This window comes from Muscardinus avellanarius (genome assembly GCF_963383645.1).
Source record: "Muscardinus avellanarius genome assembly, chromosome: 17".
Taxonomy (NCBI): Eukaryota; Metazoa; Chordata; class Mammalia; order Rodentia; family Gliridae; genus Muscardinus; species Muscardinus avellanarius.
In genome coordinates, this window is record NC_137803.1 from 21,489,255 (window position 1) to 21,506,244 (window position 16,990).

General features: G+C 41.4%; 1 protein-coding gene across 1 annotated transcript in view; it reads left to right on the plus strand.

The window, feature by feature from the left end:
* MBD2 (methyl-CpG binding domain protein 2) overlaps positions 1 to 16,189 on the plus strand; it is a gene marked incomplete at its 5' end in the record, with an annotated part of 85,144 nt that extends 68,955 nt beyond the window's left edge. Inside the window, 4 exons of the mRNA XM_080714752.1 lie at positions 4,209 to 4,299; positions 6,023 to 6,200; positions 12,617 to 12,754; positions 16,098 to 16,189. Coding sequence (XP_080570878.1) covers positions 4,209 to 4,299; positions 6,023 to 6,200; positions 12,617 to 12,743 — 396 coding nt within the window. The 3' untranslated portion in view covers positions 12,744 to 12,754; positions 16,098 to 16,189. The remainder of the gene's footprint in view (positions 1 to 4,208; positions 4,300 to 6,022; positions 6,201 to 12,616; positions 12,755 to 16,097) is intronic.
* Positions 16,190 to 16,990: the final 801 nt, after the last annotated feature.

Sequence of the window (16,990 nt, forward strand, 5' to 3'; positions counted from 1 at the left end):
TTCTTTCCTTTCTCTACCTGATCCCCACTCTCATCAGATTCTCTGTCTCTCTGTCTTTGTCTCTGTCTCTCTCTGTCTCTGTCTCTCTCTGTCTCCCTGTCTCTCTCTCTCTCTCTCTCTCTCTCTCTCTCTCTCTCTCTCTCTCTCTCTCTCTCTCACACACACACACACACACACACACACACACACACACTTTCAGGGCAAACACATTTTGGTTTTTCTGTTCCTTAATTCTAAGAGACTTTGCTTTTTTCACTGAAAGAACTTGGGTAAAATTTGCCCATGCTTGTCAGATTCTGTCCTCAGCTGTAGCTGAGAGCTCTGAGATGACATGGTGGTGCCCAGACTTGATGCAATCTAAGGCCATACACCCATGTTTCAATCCAAGGTTTATTTTGCAGCATTTTCCTTTATAACTTTTTATAACAGTGTCCTTATTGATAAAAATTTAAAAGTTAAGAGTTAAAATGATATGTTCAAAAATTACCTTTAATATCTGAAGTTGGACTCATTAGGTATAAAATATTAAATATTAGCAATCATACCTGTCCATAATTCTCATGTTTTTAATTTATGATTGATTTTTTTTTGCAAGTGAAATGATACATAGAGAATTGTCCTCATTATCCTCAGAAGATTTCTTCCCTGACCCTCTGCTGACACAAAATTCCCTGGTGCTCAAGCTCTCTATATAAAATGTTGTGATATTGGCATATAACCTATGCATATTCTCCTATACATTTCAAGTCATATATCAGTTACTTATAATACTAATATGAGTGCTATATAAGTTATTGTTATACTGTATTGTTTAGGGATTAATGACAAAAAAGTTTGTACATATTTAGTACAGGCGTATTTTTTTCCTGAATGTTTTTGATTTGTAGCTGGTTGAATCAGTGTGTACAAAACCTGCAAATACGAAGGGCTGATTGTATGTATGTGTGTGTATGTGTGTCTACCTACACATACATACATCTCTGTGGGTTCTACAAATACGAAGGGCTGATTGTATGTATGTGTGTGTATGTGTGTCTACCTACATATACATACATCTCTGGGTTCTGCAAATGCTAATTAGAAGTTTAACTGCTGTTTTGTTTTTGTTTTACTATAGCTGTGATATTCAAAACAAGAGTCATAGTTTTCTACCAGTAAATAGAAATCAGGCAGGGTTTTTGGGGACATTTTTCACACTCATCAATTTTTTGCCTTATCTAACTACTTTATATCCATTAGTATTAATATATTCATGTCTCTTATTGCTGACTTGTTCATATTGGCTGCATATTCTATTGTGATTTGTGAAGAGAAGTAAAGGGGCTGGGGATGTAGCTCAGTGGTAGCATGTGCCAGGCCCTGAATATCACCAGCCCCCAAAAGAAAAAAAATTTAAAAAAAGGAAAGGAAGAAAAATAAGGAAACATAAGAGGATGTTACCAAGTGCCAGAGATCTTCAGAGAGTAAAGCATGCTCTTGTAAGTGACTGTTAGTGTTAGCATTGAGGTTATATTAAATCCAACATTACTATTCTACCATAAATAGAATAATATTGATTGATTGATTGATTGCAGTGCTGGGGATTGAACCCACGGGCATTCTACCTCTGAACTATACCTCCATCCCTATTTTAGTTTTTACTTAGAAGCAGGTTCTAAGTTGTTTGCAAGCCTCATTAAGTTGCTGAGGCTGACTTTGAACTTGTGATTGTCTGTCTAAGCCTCTCCAAATAAATAGAAATATACTGCCATCTTTTATCATTTATTTGGAAGGCAATTATCTGACACTTTACATATATCCAGAAGTCAGAGTATAGCCCCAAAGATTCTGAGAGTGGGCAAAATTTGCTAAGAGTAAATACACTAAACCTTGTGCCTATCAAATGACAGGTGCCTTCCATATGTTGCCATGTTTAGTCCACACAATAATTTTATGAGATAACCATTGCTTCCACATTTGCAGCAGATAAAACTGAAACTTCCAGAGAGGTTGTGGAAGATGTTTAAAGTCCTATCGCTCGTGGGTGTTGGAGCTTGGATTTTAACATGGGTTTGTGTGTCCTTCGCGTCCGCAGACTTGAGGCCAGCTGCTCACATTTTCAGTCATTAACAAATATTTTTTTCAGTACCAACTATGTGACAGGCCCTGGTATCCAGGATTCAAGACGGAGAATCCTTTAGAGTTCTTTTTTTCCTTTGTCTGCAGTAAATATGAAAATATAAAAGTAGACTAGAAAAGAAATAAGGCTTGAGGACAAGATCATTATCTATCTTATACCTAGTACATAGTAGGAATTCAATAAATACAGGCTGAGTACTCGTGAGAAGTAATAGCTTAACTAGGAGAGTCAGTGTGAAAAGGGTAGAAATAAAAAAGTGTGTTGCTGAGACCATTTAGAGTTGAATAAGCAACTAACTAAACACCTCCATAACCTCATAGCCTCCTAAGGCAAGAGAGCCTCTTTCTTTCTTTCTTTCTTTCTTTCTTTCTTTCTTTCTTTCTTTCTTTCTTTCTTTCTTTCTTTCTTTCTTTTTTTTTTTCTGGGTATTGGAGATGAAACCCAGGGGCCTTCTACCTTCATGCTATACCTCCAGACCTATTTTATATTTTATTTGGAAACAGGGTCTCACTAAGTTGCTGAGAACCTCACTAAGCTGCTAAGGCTGACTTTGAACCTGCGATCTTCTTGTCTCAGCCTCCCAAGTACTGGGATTAGAGGTGTGTGATACCACGCCTGGCTACAGAGAACCTTTTGATGTACTCATGGATGCCCAGAATGAGGGCCTGGAGCCATTGAGTGACTACAGCTCCCAAGCCTGGTACAACAGGGAGAAGGTCACTCCTAAACGTGACTTCCAGTTTAAAAACCAAGGTGGCACCGAGATATGTTAGAAAAAATTTCATTAAAAAATGGGTCTCTTAAGTCAGACATGGTGGTGCACACTTGTAATTCCAGCATTCGAGAGGCTGAGACTGGAGGATCACGGTTTGTGGACAGTCTCAGCTACTTAGTGAGGCCCTCTGCAACTTAATGAGACCCTGTTTCAAAATAAAGAATAAAAATAGGGTAGGGGGTGTAGCTCGGAGGTCAAATGCCCCTGGGTTCCATCCCCAAATCCACACACACACACACAAAAAAAAAGGGTCTCTTTTCCTCCGTAAAGTATGTTGAAGGAGTTGGGCATGGTCATGGGGGCTATAATCCCAGTACATGGGACGCTGAGACAGGAGGATCAAAGGTATGAGGCTAGCCTCAGCAACTTAGCAGGGTGGTCAGCAATTTAGTAAGACCTTGTTTCAAAAATAAAATAAAATAAAAAGTGCTGGGGTGTAGTTTAGAGGTAGAATGGCCCTAAGTTAGCTAGGCGTGGTGGTATACACTTGTAATCCCAGTATTTGGGAGGCTGAGACAGAAGGATTGCAGGTTCATGACCAGCTTCAGCTACTTAGTGAGGCCCTCTGCAACTTAGTGAGACCTTGTTTTAAAATAAAGAATTAAAAAAATAGGGCTTGGAGGTGTAGCCCTTGGGTTTCATCTCTAGTACTGTTAAAAAAAAATTAGCAAAAGGGCGCCGAAGGGCTAAACCTCAGTATCTTATAAAATCCCCTATGTAGAATAGCTATTTCCCTAATGATATTGTATAAAGTGGTGAATACATAATATTATCGATTTTTTCCCTGATAAATTTAATAACTTTTTATTAAATTTCTAAAAGTCTCACCAGTACTTGGGAAGCTGAGACAGGAGAATAGCAGGCTTGAAGCTAGCCTTGGCAACTTAGTGACACCTCGTTTCCAGATAAGAAATAAAATTTAGTTTGGTGTATAACTTGGAGATAGAATGCCTCTGGGTTCAATCTCCATTACCAAAAAAAAAAAAAAAAAAAAAAATCAAACTATGCTCTTTGGAAGATAATTACAAGCTCTACATACAGTACATGGGGTATAACAGTCTATAATACCTTAACAAATGAATAGGTTGCATAAAGTAATAAAAAAATTTTGAGTAATGTTAATCTGAAAGCATTATGATATATTGAAGTGATTCATGTTTAGAGTATAATTTACCTTGTTATAAGGAAAAAGTTAAAAGTGAGCAAACTATAGGAAACTATTGACATGATTTCAATTTCACTATCCAACAGCATCGATGCGCTACTTTCTTGTCTCAAGAATGTATCTATTAACAGTGATATTTTGCCTTACAGCTTTTCTGGGAGAAGAGGCTACAAGGACTTAGTGCATCAGATGTAACAGAACAAATTATAAAAACCATGGAGCTACCTAAAGGTCTTCAAGGTATTACCTAAGTTTAGTTGAGCAGATACTTGTTAAGAACCTACTGTGTGCCAGGCACCGTGTTAGCTGCTGTAGATTCAGAACTGACTGATCCCCCCTCTCCGCTTTGTGGAATCATGTGCCTCCTGGCTGGTATACCTCTTGTGTGTTGTGGACCCAGGGAGAATGTTCATGGGGATCTTATGTGTTGCAGGGATGCTTCTGCATGGTTTGTTACCTTCTTTTTCTGTTAAACACTTTGGCTCTGGGTTAAGCTCATCATCCGGTGTGACCCCTGTGCCTCTTTCAGTACTGACTGCACAGGAGCATGGGGTTTCCCAAGCTTCCTGCTTGCAGCTGTATCTGGCCCCAGCATTTTTTCTTTCCATCATCCTCTCACCAAAAGGACAGCTGACAGCATTCCTCCTGCCCCTGCCCCCCCCCCCAACTGTTGCAGGAGATCGCAGTGGGCACGCACACTTGCGTCCCTGAAGGCCGATAGTGGGATCCTGGTGGCAGTCTCCGTTGCCAGCCTGCCTGTCAGGTCACAGGGCAACTCTGAGTTCTAGAGAAGCGTCACTTTCAAGTATCAGCCCTTTGGCTTCTACATCTTGATTTATTACGGATTACTCAGAAATCCTTAAAATTCACAGTTGGACTATTGTCTCTTCTCTCTGTATCCTTAGAATTTATTGTTTTAACTAGTTAAACAATTTTAGAATGTAAGCAGTTCATTTCAGTTTGGTTGTGGTGGCAGTATGCTTCAAGTAGGCAAGGTGTGCAGGTATTCTGTGAATCTGGATATTTTGTTAGGCATTTGAAAAAGCTGCAGGGACAGCATGTTTTTCCCGACTGTTCCTTCCAAGTCCCGAACAAGATCAGCACTAGAATATTATTGGAAACTAATATTAACAGCTTTAAGGAGGCTGGGATGTAGCTTAGTTGTAGGGCACTTGCCTGGCACGCATAAGACCCTGGCTTCAATCCCCAGAACTACCAAAACAGAAAAAAAAAAATCGTTGCCATTTTAGCCAGGCCTGGTGGCACACACCTGTAATCGCAGTATTTGGGAGGTGGAGACAGGAGGATTGCAGTGAACGTTCAAGGCTGTGTGTAGTAACTTAGCAACATCTTGTTTCAAAATAAATAATAGGGAGTCAGGGAGAAACTTACCAAGTGGCATGTGCATGTATGTGTTGATCACTCAGAACATTATTATAATGTGTGATTACAATGCACTGATAAAAATTTAAAACAAATAAACAAAACAAAATAAAAAATAAAATAGGGCTGGAGACATAGCTCAGTGGTAGAATACCCCTAGGCTCAATTTCTACCAGCACACAGACAAAGAGGAAAAAACAAAATAGGTAGAAACTCTTCTAAGATACTTAGATGGGAATATTTGAGTATAATATACTGATATGCCTTATAAAGGACTTAGGTTCTTGAAATAGTCGACGCTTGAGGAAATGTGGCCAACTTTTCAGAAGTTTGGTACCTTGGAAAATGTACTTTAAAAGCTAAAGTTTAACATGCTCAGCTCTTTCATTACTGTAAATGTTAATTTTTTGACGTGTAATATACACTAAGTGACTATATTATCTTTTGCTCCTTTGGTTTGTGTTGACTTAAAATATATGATCCCACCCGAACACAGAAATGTTTATTGTTTTAGGTCATGTAAGTTCTTCTCAGGACACTGACAATTTTTTCTTTAAGTAGTGTATCTCTCTACTTGCAGGAGTTGGTCCTGGTAGCAACGATGAGACCCTTCTATCTGCTGTCGCCAGCGCTTTGCACACGAGCTCTGCCCCAATCACAGGACAAGTCTCCGCTGCTGTGGAAAAGAACCCCGCTGTTTGGCTTAACACATCCCAACCCCTCTGCAAAGCATTCATTGTCACAGATGAAGATATTAGGTAAGCCATCTGATGTAGTTTGAAAGACTTTGTTTTTGCCTGTGGATTAATATTATGCTATTTATTAGGTTCAGGGTCACTTCTAGTACAGGTTGAACTACTTGAATAAAAAAAATCTAAGCCAGGTGTGGTGGTGCATGTTTGTAATCCCAGTACCTAGGAGACCCAGACAGGATGATCCTGGTTTGTAGCAAGCCTCAGCTACTTAGTGAGGTCCTCTGCAACTTAGTGAGACTCTGTTTCAAAATAAAGAATAAAAAATCAGGCTGGGGGTGTAGCTCAGAGGTAGAATGCCCTTGAGTCCAACCGCAACAACAACAACAACACACATATACACACACACACCCCTAAAAATCCAAAATGCTGAGGTCTGACATTACATAACAGTGAAAATTTCCATACCATAAAACTTTGTTTTATGCACAAAATTATTAAAAAATATTCTATAAAATTACCTTCAGGCTATGTGTGCAAGGTGTATATAAAACATAAATGAGTTTTGTGTTCAGGCTTGGGTCACATCTCCAAGGTGTCTTACTATGCATATGTAAATATTGAAAGCTGGAAAAGTCCTAGATCATCCTGGTCCCAAGCATGTCAGATAAAGGATCCTCAGCCTATAAGTGAATCCACCAGGAAGTTATACTTTTTGACAAATTATTCGTATAACAAATATGTGCTTGAAAGAGGTAGAAAGAAGATCGTAATGACCATATACAATTGTATTCTCTCTACACATCGCCACATCATTTTCATAGTGCATTTTGCAACTTAGGCTTCTGTCTTTCTTTTAATAAAGATTTAGAAATGGAATATTTATTTATCTTCTATCAGTACATTGTAATCACATGTCACACTGAGTTATCGAGTGATAGGAACGGACATGCACACAGCACGTGGTCATTTCCCCTGGATCTCCTCTCTCCCTCCTCTTCCTTGTGCGTGTCACTGAGACTGGTAATGGTAATTTCATATATTTTTGTAGCATTATTTAAACTGGGACTTCGAACATTGCTCTTGTGAGCCCCTTCTGCTCAGTCATGCCTTTTATGAGGGCCTCCTGTGTTCCTTTGTCTGCAAGCACGCCTCTTTTTTAAGCAAATAGCCTGTTGCAGTAAGCTCACATGTGTTTTCAAAGTTTGATTTTGTCATCTTGATCGTATTATGTTTACCTCACTAACCTCAATTTAAAGATTTATGTATATATTTATCTTTAAGTGAAAATCCAAGGTGGCTCCAAAGATAACATACACACACACGCACACACAGACACACAGACACACACACAGACACAGCCACACACACAGCCACACACACAGCCACACACACGCGCACACACACACAGATACACACACACACACGCACACAGACACACACACAGACACACACAGACACAGCCACACACACAGACACACACACAGACACACACAGATACACACACAGACACACACACAGACACACACACAGACACACACACACAGAGACACACACACACAGTAAGATAGAAGCGCAGGAGAAAGAGCAAGGAGTAAAGCAATAAAACAGGCAGGATGAGAGAGGACATACGCTCACCTGTTAGCATCTTTTATTCTTTCTTAGACGGTTTTTATCAGCAAATTGTATGAGGAAAACATCTAGCTTAGATGAATACCCAGAAAGTATGAGCATACCATTGCTCAGGAGAAACAAAACTGTTTGAGATAGTAGGGCCACAAAGAAATTCTTGTCTAGGATTCATGAACTTCACTGTTGTTACTTTATAATGATGAGAATGGCCTGTAACATATCATATATATATTTAAAAAATATACCAGTATGTATACTTCACCATTTCTCTCTTCTAAATGTAAATTGAAATGTTACTGTTTTTCCTAGACAAACCAGCAGATGGCACTTTTGAATCATATAATTTAAAAATATATTTTCTATTTGTATTTTTTTTCTAAATCTAAAAAGGTGACATAAAATACTTCTAACTGTATGAATCTGACTAGATTTATAATTGGAAAGTTCCTCTTGGGTTTTAAAATAATTCCTTTGCAAAGGTATAAAACAATTCAGATTTGTAGTCATGTGTTTTGATGGCATAGAATTTATGATCAACTTTGTTTTTGAATAAATTAAATAACAAAATGTAAAATCAAGGTGAGGGATCAAATTGCTCTTTATTTTTTTTAATTTTTATTTATTTATTTTTTTTGTGGTACTGGGGTTCCTGGAAACCCTTCTACCTCCGGGCTACATTCTCAGATATATTATATATATATATATATATATATTTGGTAACTGGGTCTCTTAAGCCAGAGGCTGGCTTTTTTTTTTTTTTTTTTGGTGGTACTGGGGGTGGAACCCAGGGGCTTTCCACCTCTGGGCTATACTCCCAGCCCTTTTTAAATATTTTATTTGAAAACAGGGTCTCACAAAGTTGCTGATAGCCTTACTAAGTAGCTGAGGCTGGCTTTGAACCAGCGCGATCCTCCTGTCTTGAGATTACAAGCGTGCGCCACCACGCCCGGCTGTAATTGCTCTTTGGATTGTTCTACCCCCAGGAAGACAGTCACTCAAGGGGACAAGTTCTTTTACTTTTTGGTCTGCATACCATTAGTCGGCAGGGATTGGCCAGTCATTAGCGTTGACTGAGGCTCTGGGAATGTTGATGACTTTCCTGCCAGATCACTTGGTAGTTGAGGGAACTACCTCTAAGCCAAATCTAGAAGATTTCCTTTTTGGGCAAATTTGTCAAGCAAACTTCTCATTTGATATGATTATTATAACAAATTACTAAGCAAACATTACTTGTTGAATTAGTAAAGGCTCAAAATAAGTGACTGCAAATGGAGTTGCTACTCTTTCTCTCATAATATAGCCAATATTCTGTTTATATTATACTTCCAACTAAAGATCTCACTATTAAGTATGCATCTTTTTAGTGTGTTTGATAATATTTTCATCCATTAGTATATTCTCTAATACTTAGTAACAGAATCTCACAAATTCTGCATCTTCAAACAAGATCCATCTATTAGCTCACACTTCTGTGGTTCAGCAGCCAGGGTCTGTGCTGTGGCTCACAGGGCTGGAGTCAGTGGTGGCTGGACCACTTTCCTTCTGGAGCTTGGGATATTTCTTTCTTTCCCAGGGGAATTCTACCACTGAGCTACATCCCCAGCCCTCTTTATTTTTTATTCTGAGACAGAGTTTCACCAAGTTGCCATGGCTGGTCTCGAACCTGCAATCCTCCTGTCTTAGCCTCTTGAGTACCTGGGATTACTGGCATGTGCCACTATGCCCAGCTTGGGATTCTCTTTCAAACTCATATAGTTGTTGTAGAACTTACTCTTTGTGGCTTGAGGGCTAAGACTCCTAAAACAGCTGTGGAACAGAGCTGCTCTTGGCTCCTAAAGACTGCCTGTGGTTCATGCCACATGGCCCCCTGCTTGTGTCCATACTTGATCTTTCAGGAAAGGTCTAGCCCCTTTAAGTGATCTTATTAGGTCAGGCCTTCTATGTTAATCTTTTTTGATTAATTCAATTTCATTTAATTAGTAATGCCCATTATATCCCCAAGTTCTGCCCACTCTTAGGGGAATAAATTATGCAAGGAATATATGTTGGGGTGGGGTGGAGGAGTCTTGGGGAACACCTTAGAATTCTGTCTGCCGAGGCTGGGTGTGGTGGCACAGGCTTGTAATCCCAGCATTTGGGAGGCTGAGACAGGAGGATCGTGGTTCGTGGACAGCCTCAGCTACTTAGTGAGGCCCTTTGCAACTCATTGAGACCCTGTTTCAAAATAAAGAATAAAAAATAGGGCCGGGGTGTAGCTCGGTGGTAGAATGCCCTTGGCTTCCATCTCCAGTACCGCCAATAATAATAATAATAATAATAATAATAATAATAATAATATTCTGTCTGTCACTGTAGGCAAGCACTTTAATTTCAGTGCTTAAGGTAAAAGAAAATCAATGCCAAATCTTAGTGTTTAAGATATAGTTTTTTTTAAAAATCAGGTATGGTAGTACACACCTGTAATATCAGTACTTGGAAGGCTGAGACAAGAGAACTGTAGGTTTGAGAGCCTCAGGCAATTTAGTGAGACTATTAGCAACCTTGTGAGACATTGTTTTAAACAACAACAAACAAACAAACGAACAGAAAACAAAAATTAAAAAGTGGGGATATAGCTCAGGGGTATAATGCCCCTATGCTCAGTCCCCAGTAACACACACACACACACACACATGCACGCACACACGCACGCATGCACACACACACAGATCGTTTTTTATTTAAAAGCACAATTTTCTCCAATTTCTGTATCTTCCTGATGGGATTCCAGGCCAGCTGTGCATGTTCTCGTACACTGTTAATGAGAAGTCTGAGGCTGCCAGGGAGACTGATGTGCATTTGGCATAAACTTTGAGTCACTGGTCCAGAAGGAAGGCTTCGCTATATAAGAAATAAACACGTGTTCTTCTTGACCCTGCTTCATTAAAAGAAAATGGTAGCAATTTCTTTTAATATGACAAAGGTGATACGGCTCAGATTGACCTCATAGCCCTGCCCACCCCTTTTTTTAAAAATTATTTAAAAAGTGAGAGATTATACCGTTAACGCTGTACTGTTTTGTAGTTTAATAAAGACATCGTGAGCTTCTGGGGCGCACAGTAGGTGGTGTGTGGTCACCCACTCCCTTGCAGTCTCCCTGCACCCAGAGGAAAGTGGTCTGAGGGAGACCAGGTGGAGCTGTGGCTGGCGGAGCCCACGGGAGCAGGCACTCCCTGACTGGGGGAGTTCTCCTCCACCTTCCTCCTGTCCTAATTTTGGACTGTAGCGCCATCTCTCTCCCTCAATTATTGGTTGTAAAAAAGAACTTTTTTCCCCCCAGCGGCCCTCAGTTTCCCTTGTCATGTCCACCCCCTTCTCTGCATCCTCCTGGACTTCTTTCCTTTGCTCTCAGGGGAGGGCCTCACCTGCTGGAGACTAATCCTCCTGTCCCCGCCCTCACCTCTCCTCTCTTCTTATTTTTACCAGGACCTTTACCTACCAGTCCTCCCTCTTCTCTTGTGTTTTTTCAACTTTTGCCTCACCACTTGGTTCTGAGTGTAAACTTTTCTCTTGCCCTCTCAGGGTACCACTCTCATTTTTTTTTCTTTTTCTTTTTCTTTTTCTTTCTTTTTTTTTTTTTTTTTGCGGTACTGGGGATGGAACCCTTGGGCATTCTACGTCTGAGCTATACCCCCAGCCCTATATTTTAGTCTTTTTTTAATTTTTGAAACAGGGTCTCACTACGTTGCAGAGGGCCTCACTAAGTAGCTGAGGCCGTCCATGAACCACGATCCTCTGGTCTCAGCCTCCCTAATGCTGGGATTACAAGTGTGCACCACCACACCTGGATATTTTTTTCTCTGTTTTTAAAGATGAAGTGTATACTAATAGCCTCTGCCTACCCTTAGGGGAATAAATTATGCAAGGAATATATGTTGGCATGGGGTGGAGGACTTTGTTCTGTATCTTGTTCATGACTCACAATTATTAGCTCTCACTTTGTGTGTGTGTGTGTGTGTGTGGTGCTGGGAATGGAACCCAGGGACATTCGACCCCTGAGCTAGACCCCCAGCCCTGTTTTATTCTTTTCTTTTGAAATAGAGTTTTGCTAATTTGTGAAGGGCCTCACACCAAGTTGCTGCGGATGGCCACAAACACACAATCCTCCTGCCTCAGAGTCTCATTCAAGTACTGGGATCACAAGTGCACCCTGCCATGCCCAGCACAAACTCTCGCTTTTGGATTCCTCTTGCAACCACCAACACGGGGACCCAGGGCATGTCCAAGACATACTCAGCTCCTCTTAGTAGAAGAGATGCTTTTCGGTCTTTGTCCTGGTGCGCAGGCCCCTGCAGTCCTGGCTGTTCCACATAGACCTATCTGTGGCCCGCACCCCCTCGGGGCCTAAGAGGTTAAATGCTCCCTTAACCCAGCTGGAGAGTGCCAGGCCATCCCCGCCACGTCCCTGCTTCGTGTTTTCCTCAGGGTTTCCTCAAAGCAGTCACTCTTCCTTCACTTCCCACGTTACCTGCTCCCAAGGTCTCTCTAATTATCCTTTATAGGAATAAACTCAAATCTTCACCTACTTGAAATTGTCAAAGCTGAGGAAAGAGCCACTGAAGTAAAGATGCTCTTTCCAGCGTTTTCCACGAGACAAGAGATATCTGCCTGGGAGCACTCCTCCCTTTGGCAAGGCTAGCGGTGTGTCTGGTTTGTGAGAGTAGAGACAAGTTTTGCAAAGCCTAGATAAAGGGCAGTACTTTTTTTCTTTCTCAGGAGTCTAATGATTTTGAAGCAAGGAAGGACGTTTGTAACCGCAAGTTTTATTGCTTGCCAATGTTGAGTGTACTTTTCTTTTGTTCTTTGCAAAGGAAACAGGAAGAGCGAGTACAACAAGTGCGCAAGAAATTGGAAGAAGCACTGATGGCAGATATCCTGTCCCGGGCTGCCGATACAGAAGAGATGGACATTGACATGGACAGTGGAGATGAAGCTTAAGCCATGATCAGGTGAACTGACGCAGGCCGCAGGGTCACTGGGGGCGCGGGGGAGTCATTTCCTTGTTATTTTCCCTTTGTAGCTTCCTCAGCAGTAAATTTAAAAAAGCTGCTACTCTGTGTAGGTTGTACATGAGCTCTTGTCTGGCCCCTCCCTTAGTACTTAAGGCCATTGAGGTGATTACATCCAGGCTCCTTCTGTCAGGACATTCACACCCCTGCAGCCTCCTCAAGGAATCTCTTAGCCTCCTTTATCAAAACCAGGTGGAAAATCTACAAGGCGTCACTCAGGAAAAGCAGAGGGAAAAGAAAAGGACTGCGCCAGGCAGGAAAGAGAGGCTGTAGGAGAAGGTGGCTGTCGCCTCCACGCTAATGTTCCCTCCTTAGAATTATGGAGGCAATATAGGCCAGATCCTGTCCACTTTCTAGGTTCTCTCTACCACAGACTCAAAGCAGAGAGAAGAAGGATATTAACAAGTAGGACGCATAATTTGCCTTACGGACACAAACTACAATCTCACCTAAGCTCGCATCGGAGGCCCGTGGGCTGTGCCACACTCAAAGCTTCACGGCATCTGGTTTCCCAGCTTCTGTCCTGCCTCCTGGCAGGCCTTGTCTTACTCTCTGCCACTCCATAAGCAAACTGTGTGTTCCCTTGGAAGCCAGAACCGAGGAGAGACAGAGTAGCTACCATGATGTGAAGGGTCACCCAAGCCTCACTGAGGACATGATGTTGTGTTGGGTGGGAAAGATGCAAAGGTGTGTGTCAGGAACTAAGCAACCCCATCAAAAGGGCCTGCAATGGCAAGCTTGGCTCCTTTAAGGAACAAAGAAAAGTCGAGTGTGGTGTGAGCGTAGTAGGTCTGAGGAGGAAGGACAGTGTGTAGTGATCCACCTCACCACAGGGCCATAGTTAAGGACTTTGAGCTCAATCTTTAAAACGAGTGCGAAGGGGCAGTGGCAGGTTTGTTTATTTACAGGATCCTTACAGTTGCTGCAGGAAAACACGGATTGGAGTAGAGAAAGCTTGGAAGTAGGGAGGCCAATTAGGATGTTGTGGAGGTCTAGCTGGAGACCATAGTGGTCCCTGGAGGGTGTTGGGAGCAGGTGGGGAGAAGAGGAAAGGGCAGATCCGGGATGCATTTGGAGACAGAACCAGCTTGGCCAGATGCCTGGCCAGAAGCAAGCTTGGGGCGTCAAGAAGGAATTAGGCTCCCACAAGAGCCCTGCGGAAGGAGAGGGAGGCCTGCTAGGTGGAGGCACGGACAGGACAGGGGTGAGGCAGGGCAGGGAGGCTGACTGGCTGCTGACACCACCTCCCTTTTCGTGGGGGCCTTTCCTTAGTTTAGGAACCCACTCATGCTTCAATGATACCTAAGCCAAGTAATAAACAGAGTGTCTTACATGTGCTCGTCCAGTGCCAGCAGCACCAAACAGTCACAGTTTTCTGACCACGTAGAACTGTTTGAATCCAGTCTGCTCTATTTTCGGTGTCTTGTTTATTTCCTTACTGAGGACAGGAAGACACGGTGGACAACCCTGTATTTTGCTTGTCCAGCTGGCAAGGATGCACTGTCTGGGCTCTGATGAATGTCCACCATGTGTGTGAAATTTTTCAGAGAGAAGTCAGAAGCACATTTCTTTGTCCAGGGCTCAGCTGTGATGTCTCTGGAGCACAGTGAGGGAATCTTCACCCCTGCGTCTGCGCCAGGTTCTGCTTCAGGTCCTGCGCCATGGCGGCAGAGTAGCCTCTGGGAAGCCCTCTTCTGCTGTCAGAGCTTTCCACCTTTAGTTGTTTTCTTAGATTTTTCTCCTGAAGCCAGCCAAGGCTTTACTAGACCTGTGATTTCTTTGCAGATTACTTTATAGGTTGATATCAAGGTAGCACTCAAATAACTTACATAGCAAGCATGTGTTCCAGGCACTTTTACACAGAGAAGCTGCCACCTGCTCACTGCTCCCCACAGATGTGGATAGTAGTGGTTTCAGTAGGTTCTTTTATTTAGAAGGGAACATTATTTTGATGTGGAAGGTAGGGAGAGATTCATGTTCTGTATGTCATACTATAAACTTGAGAATGGCATTACTAGACCAGGCCATTAGGCTTGTAGATTATAGAAGATTTAGAAATACTTCTTAGTTATCAAAATGACATTTACCTAAGCCAGGAGTGGTGGCGAACGCTTGTAATCCCAGCATTTGGGAGACTGAGATAGGAGGATCGCGGTTCGCAGACAGCCTCAGCTGCTTAGTGAGGCACTTTGCAACTCAATGAGATCCTGTTTCAAAATAAAGTATAAAAAATAGGGCTGAAGGTGTAGCTCGAAGGTAGAATGCCCCTGGGTTCCATCCCCAGTACAAAAAACAAACAACACAAACAAAAAACACCAAACATTTACCTACCTTACTCATTAAGCCCTATAAACACCTAGAGAGAATGCTTAAGAAACTGGAACTTGGTGACATGACTTAGTTAGATGTTTGTAACATGAAGAATAGGTAGGAATTAGTTTGGCAAGGGGTGGGACCTGTCAGCTCCATGCGGGTCAGAAGGGAAGAACCCAGGGTCTTCTAGCCTATGGTTAGGTAGGCCCAGCAGCCTTGTCATGCCCAGCTCTTGCGAGTGCTCCTTGTTAGCAGGGTAGACCCGCATTTGTTTGTTTATTTGTTTACATGGTTAGTTAGTTAGAGATGTGCCTAGATTTTCAAACAGTTTAGGAATGATTGCAAGAAAATAACTATAAAAACACAGGCATTAAAATATTTATCTGTGAATAAGATCAAATAAAAGACATAAACAGTTCAATTTGCAATGGCACAGTGCCATTTCACTCAGGATAGAGAGTAAAAAGACTTAGTGCATATCATCTGTGAATGCTCTAGAGCAAAACCAATTTTGTGAAGCAAAATAAATCATTATAAGAAATTTTCTCAAAATGCATTTGGTTTTGTATGTTATCTATTATGATTTTTTAATTGCATGTCTTTTGGATTCCCTTTTCATATCAATTTAGCTAATTGTAGACAAAAACATTTGCATAAGCATACAAAAAGATACATAAGATTTCTTTGAAAATGAAGTGGGTATTAAAGGTTTTCATAATGTCACTGTCATTGCAGACCCCATTATGATGTGAGACTATAATGTACCAATACAGTATTTAAAAAAGGTTATCATAAAAATTAAAGCAATGAGGGGATATGTAAGTGTTGTACCAAAATGCTTAATCAAGATGTTAAATACATGGGTCAAAGTGAAATTTAGCCTCTGATTACTTGTACATTTTGATAATCTCTCACCTGAGAAATCATTGAATTACTTAAGTTTATTTGTTTGTTTGTTTGTTTCTTGCAGGTAACATTCGACTGAATTTCCCCAAGAGCAAATTCCTAGAAATTGAATTTAAATGTTTCCACTGGGTTTTGCCTGTAAGAAAAATGTACCCGAGCACATACATAGAGCTTTTTAATAGCACTAACCAATGCCTTTTTAGATGTATTTTTGATGTATATATCTATTATTCAAAAATGATGTTTATTTTGAGTCCTCGGACTTAAAATTAGTCTTTTGTAATATCAAGCAGGACCCTTAAGATGAAGCCGAGCTTTTGAAGTCAGGTGCAATCTACTGGAAATGTAGCACTTACATGAAATATTGTTTCCCCACAGTTTTAATATAAACAGATCAGGAGTACCAAATAAATTTCCCAATGAAAGATTATTGTGACTTCACTGTATATAAGCAGATTTTTATACTTTATTGAAAAGAGGACACCTGTACATTCTTCCATCATCACTGTAAAGACAAATAAATGATTATATTCACAGACGGATTGGAATTCTTTGCGTTAAAGAGCACACACAGTAAGTCACTCCTCATTAGCGCTCCTGATGCACATTCGGCTTTGACCCTGGGCCTTAGGTCTGAAGGGGAGGTGGCGGGAGAGAGTCCAGCCCTCACGCTGTGCTTGGACCCCGAGAGAGCCAGGTGGACCGGAGCTTTACCTTGTCATCTAGCAAGCGTCAGGTTTTGCTATGACTTTTTATTAAGGCTTCTTCTTCTCTTTGGCTCCAGTTAGGGGCATAAGTCCTCTTTAGATGCTGTTCTTCACGTGTGTTGCTTTCGCTAGAATGTTTTGCACATTCTAACATCCACTAGCTTACTAAGTTAGCAGGTGCTGGTCAGACCCTTTGCCTCAGCGAGCGGCAGCCTCTAGCCAGAGCTGCCGAGTGAACCAGGAAGTGAGG